Source organism: Poecilia reticulata, chromosome 4, assembly GCF_904066995.2.
Source record: "Poecilia reticulata chromosome 4, P_reticulata-male-v2, whole genome shotgun sequence".
Classification (NCBI taxonomy): domain Eukaryota; kingdom Metazoa; phylum Chordata; class Actinopteri; order Cyprinodontiformes; family Poeciliidae; genus Poecilia; species Poecilia reticulata.
Genome location: NC_088833.1, coordinates 27145966 through 27155622, shown reverse-complemented (window position 1 = coordinate 27155622; position 9657 = coordinate 27145966). Strand labels below are relative to the sequence as shown.

General features: G+C 38.5%; 1 protein-coding gene across 2 annotated transcripts in view; it reads right to left on the bottom strand.

Annotated features, from left to right (window-relative positions):
- Positions 1-9657, bottom strand: part of slc9a7 (solute carrier family 9 member 7) — a 33030-nt gene that overhangs the window by 3776 nt on the left and 19597 nt on the right. Inside the window, exons 13-16 of one of the 2 annotated variants that reach the window (XM_081606613.1) lie at positions 8927-8995; positions 6075-6138; positions 4247-4329; positions 2957-3062 (exon numbers count right to left, since the gene is read on the bottom strand). In XM_081606613.1, the coding sequence (XP_081462739.1) occupies positions 2957-3062; positions 4247-4329; positions 6075-6138; positions 8927-8995 (322 nt within the window). The remainder of the gene's footprint in view (positions 1-2956; positions 3063-4246; positions 4330-6074; positions 6139-8926; positions 8996-9657) is intronic. The other variant, XM_008407620.3, reaches the window with a different exon arrangement.

Genomic DNA, 9657 nt, shown 5'->3' with positions numbered 1-9657 from the left:
GAGGGAAACTGGATTACAGCCATCTGAGAGGAGCTTTCATTTCAGATTAGCTTTATTTTGGTAAATACACACCATTGCAAAAAGAAAAAAAGAAGAAAACAAAATAAAACCCTATTTTACAAACCAACAAAAAGGCAGAAGCCAAGTCTTTATAAATCAATAGAGCGACAGATAGAGATGTTAGTTGGCTATAGATAGAGATATGATAGTTAGCTGCAGATAGCTGGAGATTTGTTAGTTAGCTAGAGCTACGTCAGTTAGCTACTAGAGATATGTCCATTAGCCAGTTAGTAAACTAGAGATATGTTAGTTAATTAACAACATGTTAATCAGCTTGAGATAGCTAGAGATGTTAGTTAACTAGAGATAGAGAGGGTTTTTTCAGATGAGTTGTGAGAGGGACTTTCATTTGGTAGCCACTACAGCAGCAACTAGTGCGCTAAGATAAAAACAGGAAACCACAGGCTGCCTTGAATCAGACATATGCCCAGTGTAACAGGCACAAAGATGACTCACAAATGCCCCAGATCCAAAAGAAAACACATGTTTCGTTCTGATTGAACGACAAACAGCTGAACAACCCGGACTGATCGGGAAGCTGGAATTCAATAGCCACCCCATGTCCACCGGGGGTGGAAAGGAGTCAATGCCAAGTCAATGAAAGGATTTTTCAGCTCACTGGATACGACAACAACAACAAAAAATTACATAACTACGTGTTACTGGGAAACTATTTTTAAGGGGAGAGAAGAAGCATTTGGAAATTAATCCACTGAAATCGGTTGTGCTCTTAAATAGTTTAACAGAAGCTCCCTCCAAATTAAAGTAGAAACACACAGCCTTCCCTGATCGTGCACACACCCCTCCTCCTCCTGCTGCTGCTGCTGCAGCAATCACGTGAGCACAAAGAGCATTAACATCTGGCCCAAAACAGGCCCAAACAAATCCTGAATTTAGTCCCGTTCGAGCAGTAAATGTCAACAAAGTAGCTGGGGTGGGGTTTTTTTTAGAACAGGAAACTGTAAATTTCGTGGCCCAGTTGTAAAGATTAAGGTCTGAATTCAGGTCGTCACAGTGGGGGGGGGGCGGGGGGGGGGGGGGGCGGGTTGTTAAAAGGCAGACTGATGGATTTTCAATTTGTTCCCCTCTGTCAGCTTGCAATTTCAACTTCTAAGGATAAAATACAAGAGAAAAAAAAAGCTTAAGCCAGCTATAGAGGCATTATGAATTGCAGCAGCATTTTAAGGTCTCATATCAGTTTCAGTAGAGAGGCATTTCATAATATCCATAATTAAAGAGGAACTAGGCACTGAGCTTTATTTAATCCGGGCTCTCCCCACGTGGCTGGCTACACTGACAGCCCCCTACGTCCAGATTGGACATGGCATGGCTGCAGCTTCCTGACCGCAGGGAGAAAACATCTTCATCTACATCGCTTACAGCTGAAAATGACAGAAACCAAATTAAATACAATCCACTTTTATGTGCAGGAATCCAGTTTGGAACTGATCGTTTTCAGTGGGAGGGGGGAAAAAAATAAATAAATCCCCCGCATGTTTTGTGGAAGAGAGAACAAAAAGGAGCCCTGATGAAAGTGAAGTGAGTGTAACCGAAGCTTCAATGGGCATTTCTGTGTTTTAAATATCAGAGGGCAGAGTCTGTCAGAACACTGGTCATCTTTGAGCCGGAGCTGAAAAGCTTCTTTTGTGCCAACACAATGCTCACCCCCTCCTCATCCCTCCGTTTTTAAAATGCTGCCTGCCGAAGGCCTCGGCTCTGTGGATACTCAGAGAGGAAGAAACCAGTTTAAGCATTCAGGGACAGTCTTGGCTCTGAGGACAGTTTGTCACACCGATTTGGCTGTTTGTTTGTTTGTTTGTTTTAAATCTACAGCACCAGAATAACCCTAGATTGATAAAAAAAAAATATTAATAAAATCACATTTAAGGATCTGAACTTTATTACGTTCTTTAAAGCTGAAAAACAAATGCTTTTAAAAAGGTTCTTTATTGTTGTATATCTTTCAGTTTACCACAGATTAAATATAGTTTTATGTAAAATTTATGGGAAAAAGTATTTTCCCCTTTTTAAAGGGAGCAGAAATTAAATCACAATTCTCATAAAGGCTAGAATCAAGAAATCCTTCAATTTTCTAAAAATAAATAAATTATATATAGTTGTGTTTTTGTCCCTGAGTTTTATATTGTGTCTTCCATTTAGAGCCAAAATATGTTTTCCTATCCTGGTGTAAAAACTATTAGCAGCAGAAGGGAAGAGTTTGCTAGATCAGGAGGAATCTGTTCTCTTGGTTTTATTTTCATGACTCTCACCAACCTTTCCTGCATAGAAGATCTTTGGGGAAAAGCGAAAGTCCTCACTCTCTGTTTTTTTCTCTGTTGCCAATGAGCAACTACACATCCAATCAATCCAATCAATACATACCTGTTGAAAATGGTTTTTTAGATAATAATAATAATAATAATAATAATAATAATAATAATAATAATAATAATAATAATAATAATAATAATAATAATTTTTTAATATCCTTAGATGTTTGTAAATAATGACACTCTCTCCATATTCCAGCTGTGCCTTTATGTTTTAGAAAGGCAGGCCCCTGAAGGCTCTTTTAGTGTTAGAAAAGTGTTTCAGAATCATTTACCAGCTTTAAAAAAACAGCAGATTAAATGGTGAGTAATTGGAGTTTAATACCTTGGGATTTTTAATTAAGTTCATTTTTAATTTCTTACCCTCAAATAAGGTATTTATCTTTCAAGTACTACACAGAAAGTCTACCAGCTTCACATTGTACATGTTCTACAAACCAGGTATTTCCACACATTAGTGCAACAATAAGTGGGGCAAAACAGATGTGCATATTTTCGTCAAATGTAGATTTTAAGCTTACATATTATATATAAAAACAAACTTTTTTTTTTTCACAAATACTCACTTCATATGCCCGTGGACTGGTAAGGCAACTCGCCAGTGGGCCACAGTAACTGGGCAGAGTGGAGGTCAGAGGTGGACCGCTGTGTGTCAAAATAGGCTTAAGGTAACTGGGAAGTAATTAAGGGAAATCCAGAGAAAACATTCAAAAATTAGTAAGAGGCACACATTGCAAATCTGAAAAAAAAAAAATCTCAATAAAAAGGTTGAACTTAAACTTGGAAAACAAAAGTTATAGAAGGTTTTAGTAAAACTTTACAACAGAAATTTAATATTTTAGAGGGATGTGTGCTGCTGAGATCGTTTTGGTGTTTTTACACCTGATCTGGATTCTTCAATCTGCAGAGAACAAATAATTGTTTTTTTTTATACGCTGCAAAAACACAACGTTTTACCAAGTATTTTTGGTCTTATTGTGAGTGCAAGTATCTTGGTACACTCGAATTAAGAGAAAACTGACTGAATATCTTTTGAGCATGATATGGAAACTTGTCTTAAGGCAATAATTCCCTAATATATTGATTAAAAAAGTACCAGTTCCACTGGTAGATTATTTCACTTATGACAAGACATTTCTCCCATGTTAGGTGGAATAATCTGCCAGTGGGCTGGTACTTTTTAAATATTTTTTTAAAGAATTATCAACATAAAAACAGCTTCTAAATAACTTGTTTGCAAGTTAGTTTTGTCTCATTTTAAGTTATTTGGACTAGACACTAGACCAAAACGCCTCAGTGAGTTTATGTGATTTTGCAGTGAAGGACTCAGCTTAACCAGGCTAAGCTGCTTTGGAAAACTAAGTGGCGCGTTCAAATGGTGGCGACTGGAATCCGCTGGTCCCATGCACCACGTTTGGATATTTACACCCGCGGTCGGTTGCACTCGGGAGAAACAACCTGATGTATATCAAATGGTCTGCTGCTTTTCTTTGGCTCCAAAATGGCGTGCAACACGGGGGGGTGTTCCCCTTCTGGGAAACGCAGTTGCTTCGTTTAAAGAGACAGAAACACAATCAGCCACCTGGGAGAGGCAATTGTTCAGCAGAGATGGGAAGATTGGAGGAAATGGGAGGATGAGTCGCTAAAGGCATTACCTTGAGTCTGTTGTTGCAGCCCGGTGGGAGTGAAAAGCAAAACATTTTTCACAATCATGTCAAATTATCTAATCCAGGAGGAACCAATTTGCATAGCAAATGTGGACCAGGCAGTCATCCTGATGGATTATCTGAGATATTTACCTTGTGACTGAATCACATGGGATTTATACACACACACACACACTAAAAAAAGGATACTTGTGATCAAATGTATACCAGAGTCTGAAGAGCCAGGCACTCTCCTGTTGGGTTTTACTCTGGCCCTCATCCTGGTTTCCATCCTAGAGAAGCACGATTGGAAAAAAAACAAAAAAAGATGACATTTTGCTTTTTTCACAGTGAATGCAATCAGACAACAGCACCAGTCATTTGTTTTTCCTGCTACAGTGACTGATAAGGAGACTCATGCAAATCGGTTTAATATTATCTGACTTTTTAACGTGTGGATCCGACTCGCAGAGAGATATAGGACAGAAATTATTCTTAGAGACTTATGATTAATGAACTCAGCTAAAAGCCTTGAAAATTGGTAGCAAAATTTTGTCGGACAGAATTGGAGCTATGACAGCATAAGCTAAATCCAGACATGTTACCTTGGGACATGCACTATGAATGCTTAAAAGCAACAAAGATTTCAGAAGGACACTTCTTTTTTTGTCCAGAAGAAAAATGCAGATGCTGTAGGATGTCGTAGTGTCTATCTGTGCACATCCCCGGAAGAGTTTACCTTTTTTTTTTTTTTTTTTTTTTTTTTACCATTTTTACTTATGGTTGCACCACAAGCAGATGCCACAGCAAATAGACAATCAGTGTCATTCACAGTGTTGTATAGTAACGAAGTAAAAACACTTCACTACTTTACTTAAGTATATTTTAAGTATATTTTAAGTAAAGTACTTATTACTTTCCCCGAGTATAAAATTTTTTGATAACTTTCACTTTTACTTCACTATATTTCCAAATATAATTGCATACTTTTACTCCGATACATTTTCAATGTGTGATTTAGTTACTTGTTACAAAAAGGCGAGAGAGAGAAACGCTAGTGTTTTGACCCCACCTACTGATTGACTGCAACAAAGTCGGACACAAATGGAACCCCATACGACATGAACCACATATGCATATGTGGTTTATGTCAGAAGCTGGTTCAATTGTAAAGCAGGTTTAAGTTAACCTTGTGGTACAGGTAAAGCACCTAATTTTCTTAACTAAATGATGCCTGCAGGTGTATCTATTAGCAGGTTTAATTTTGCCTGCACTTGGTTGTGTACATTATTTTAAGTGTATTTGAAAAGTTCACCAAAATATAAAAATGTAATTCAAACTGCATTTGCCTTGTTTTACTTTTTTCTTCTACTTTTCATTACATTACTTGAGTACATCTATCTTTACAGTAATTTTCATACTCAAGTACAAGACGTTTCAGATACTTTAAGATTTTAACTCAAGTAACATTTCAGTCAGTGACTTGGACTTTCACCAAAGTCATATTTTGGAGAGGTACCTATACTTCTACTTGACTCTGAGATTTCAGTACTTTATACAACACTGGTCATTCATGATACCCATCAGTGCTCATAATGTCATGCCTCATCCATGTATTTTTCAATCAAAAACAAAACTTTAAAGCTGCTGGCATGTGAACCAGATTTGCTCTCACTGTAGCTGGGAAGATGTTTTGGGAAGATGTTTTGTTATTATACTCTGCTGCCATAGCAGCAGAGTATAATAACAGAAATCACATCCTGTTTTACACGTCACTGTGAGTCAACAACAGGTTGAACAAGAGTTACCAGTTACTAGCAGTCCTAAAATAACATCTGACAGCACACAGCTTCCCTAGTCTACTTTTGTCTTCTTCTTTCTGAGACTACATTTCAGTGTCTAGACTACCTGAGTTTGGATCACATGAACTACAAAAAAATAACAACTAAAAAAACCCCAGTAGAACGTGGAACAGAACGTGTTCGGAACGTGGCAGAGATCCAGAGATTCCCAAAGTGGATGTGAGTGAGCTCCTCACCCCCTGGAGGACTTGGAAGCTGTCGCCAGAGGGCTGCAGGTCTTGATCTGGATCCACACCGACCCTGCAACACGGGAGACAAAACAACATGGTTTAACTTATTGCTTAGCAACAGTTACAAGACGTAATCATATCCCAGCACATGAAAGTGCTGAACTGCTAAACCTCGTTCCCCAAGACGCCGACCAGCATCAGGATTTAACCCAAAGCAAGTTAGAGACATGGGGTAAGTGTGACACAGACGTGGAGGGTGTTTTGTCCTGTTAGCAATTTTTTTCCCTATGAAAGCATAAATTATTAACCTCAGACCCAAGTCACATTTTAACTTGTGCAGAAAATCTCCCGTTCACCCCTGACCCAAAGAGAGAAGGGTGAGTTTCAAGCGCAACCAAACAGCTTAATGAACAATGGTTTTCCACAGTTTGAAGTATTAAAGCCAAAACAGATTTCTGCTCCCAAATTAAAGCATTTCAATCAGTGTAGGCTAATGCATCTCAATTGTAAATGAAGGATAGTTAATAAACCAAAGCTATTAAATGCTATAACGCTCAATAGATTATCAGTGAGGTTTAAGTCAGTCCGACTTTCTGGCCAGTTTCGATTTCCCAGTCGGGGGAATAAATTAACTGGAACGACTTCTTGGCTCGGACTTTGAGTTTCAATATGGCTGCCCCATATCGCAGCAAGCTGTGATGAAAACATGTTTATTTTACAAAACTTGTAAAACTTTTACAAACTTTATTTAATTTTTTAGATTAAAAAATTAAGGTGGGGGTAAAAAAAACAAATAAAATCAATGTAACGAGTAGCGCCTGCAAAATCCAAAAAAGGACAAATTAAAGTCCTACTACTTCCTGTGATCTTGTTCATGTTTTCCTCCAGTAGTAATGTGCAGCTGTTGATAACCGTCACTTGTGTGATGCGAAAAAAGTGTTTCCATGGCAGTTTTGCAAAATAATTTTTTTTTTATGCAGCCAAGAAATAAATAAAAATAAAAAAAGCGCAAAACCTTTTTGTAGAAAAATTTGACTTCTTTTTTTAATTGCTGCGTTTCCCTTAGACAAATTTATTTTCATGATTCCCATTAGCTGTTAACCTGGATGTAACGTCAAAACCCACGTGCAACGTAACTGGAACGCAGCACATCTCCAGCTTCAGTCCAAACCTTTTGATTATCCTAAAAAAACTCTTGAATTCAGTTTGGTTTGGTCTTCGTAAGGCTGCAGCTAGTCAGTTGTTTGTGCATCTATTTCTACCTATTTTTTTTCCCTTCCACTTAACTTTCCAAATTTATTTCATTGTGACCAAGGGCTCAAAATCAACGACTGTTTACCATCAGCAGCGTGATTCATGTGATTGTGTAATTTTAAAAAAAGTTTTAATTGGTCTGCTTATGTAATATTCTGTTGTTTTTAGGTTTTCATTAGCCATGAAACAAATGCTAAACATATCACTGTCTCTAATTCATCTGCGCAGTGCAAGTTTTTCAACTTTTACATGCTTTCTAATTCACCAAGACGCCTTACAGTCACGCTGCTAACTATACTTTTTCTTTCTAGCCATTTCTTTCCATTAAGCTGAGCCAACCAGCAGATAATGTTGTTGTACTTACGTCTGCTGCATAACTATCTGCAAGACAAAGTGACTTCCAAAAAGTCAAACAGAAAGGATTTATTTACATAGCGTGAGCCCATTTTCAGTCTTTCTCGCCGCTCGTGGTATATTTCTACAACGAAGTCTCTCGACAGCTGAAAAGTGTTCAACCCCAGCAGGCCGATTCTCAAGAGGGCGCTTTTATTTTGGTTCAGCTCACTCCAATACATCTTGGATGGGTGCCAAGGGAGAGACACGTAGCCTGTCATGGATATGTTTTAAATCCTACCCGACCAAGCCTGCACAGCAGAACGTTCGACTGGTGTGTGTGGTTGTCTTTAAAACCCCTCCATGACTGTCAGGGAGGAAATGGGCTTTCTGGGTAAGAGGTTCTCCCTCTCTTTACCTTAGCAGTTTCGAAAGAAGAGGCCAAAGCATCCGGTTGTCTTTTAAGACCCTCGTCTCAACTAAACACACACACACACACACGCCAGACAAGATCGGGGGAGGGAGGAAGCTGAAGGGGGCATGCAAACGACATAATGATTCAAATAATACAGGGAAGTGCAGTGGAGAAGTATCTGGGAGAAACAAACTTGACACAGTAAATGCTCCCCTTCTGAAATAAAAATAAGAAAACACCAGGAGCACATGGAGCCTGACTCACATCTCCCAGTATAAAGAGAAACAAACGGCTCCGCGTGACCAGGCTGTGAGGGAATCCTCTAACCACTTCATTACACCCTGTAATCCTAATCTCGAACAACCCACTCCTCTCCTTCTAATCCATCAAATATTCCTTGCAAGCAATTTTGTTTCTGTCCACAAGCAAACCCTGAAAAGAGTGAGGAGGAAGAAGAAGAAGAAGAAAAAAAAAAGCCGGAGCAATCACAGTTCAGGTTTTTTCTTTTTCCTACATGTTATCCTACACAGACGTTTCCAAGTAGAGCGGGTTGGTTTTTATGATGCTGTGTGGGGGGAAAGGAGAAAAAAGAAAAGAAAAAAGTGATTAGTCAACAGAAATTAAAGGAAAAAGAAAGGAACAGATTTTTTTTCACAATACAAAGAGCAGCCTTGACTGGAGCATTTTACGGCAGCAGAGCCTCGACCTCAGCCACACTCAGCTCCACGCTCAGGTGCTTTCAATTCAATTTTTGAAGATGCCCACATTTACCCCCCTCCACCAAAACACACCAGGAGATTTTCCTCCCCCAACACCAATTAGCACCAGCAAACCGATTCGCGTTCGTATACGGCACCTGGAGTATTCCCACTTTCCGTGGCGGCGGCGCTCGTCCTGAAATCTTTTGCAGTTCCAATATCTATAGCTATCATAAACACAGGGTTTGAGAACATTTAAAGACAGGCGGAGATGCGAGACATTAACCTGGTGGAGTAACAAACACTGGATAGAAACAGGGAATTAAAATAAATCATAAACCTCAGGGAATACTGTTTTGTTTTTTATTTACGTGACATTTCTGGATACAAAAACGTCTTTTTTTTCACCTGCATAGGAAAAGAAGATGATAAAGTAAGTCACATGTAACATTTTAGACTTTTTCGTTCATAAGCTTCAGTTGTTTGGAGGGGAAAATCAGATAATAATGATTAAAAGAAAGAAATATTGATGTGAGGAAAGAAAATGCTGCACTGTGAATGATATTAAAGTAATATTACTTGACTCTATCCCATTCTGGAGGTCATAGCCTGGACCCTGCCATGATACACGGTGGTAGCAGAATCATGCAGTGTGCTTTTTTTTTTTTTTAGATTGTTATAGGAAATCATTTGAAAAGCATTTATTATTTTTCTTCTGCTTCCTCATTACGCTCTGCTCTGCTTTACAGAAGTTGGTCACATAAGAAACACAGAACTTTGCGGTTGCAAAATGTGACAAAACAAGTCAAAGCCAGTGACATTTTACTGTAAAGCTGACTAAAAAGTCACCACACAGGGTATAAAAAAAAAGAAAAAGTAAACAAATGAA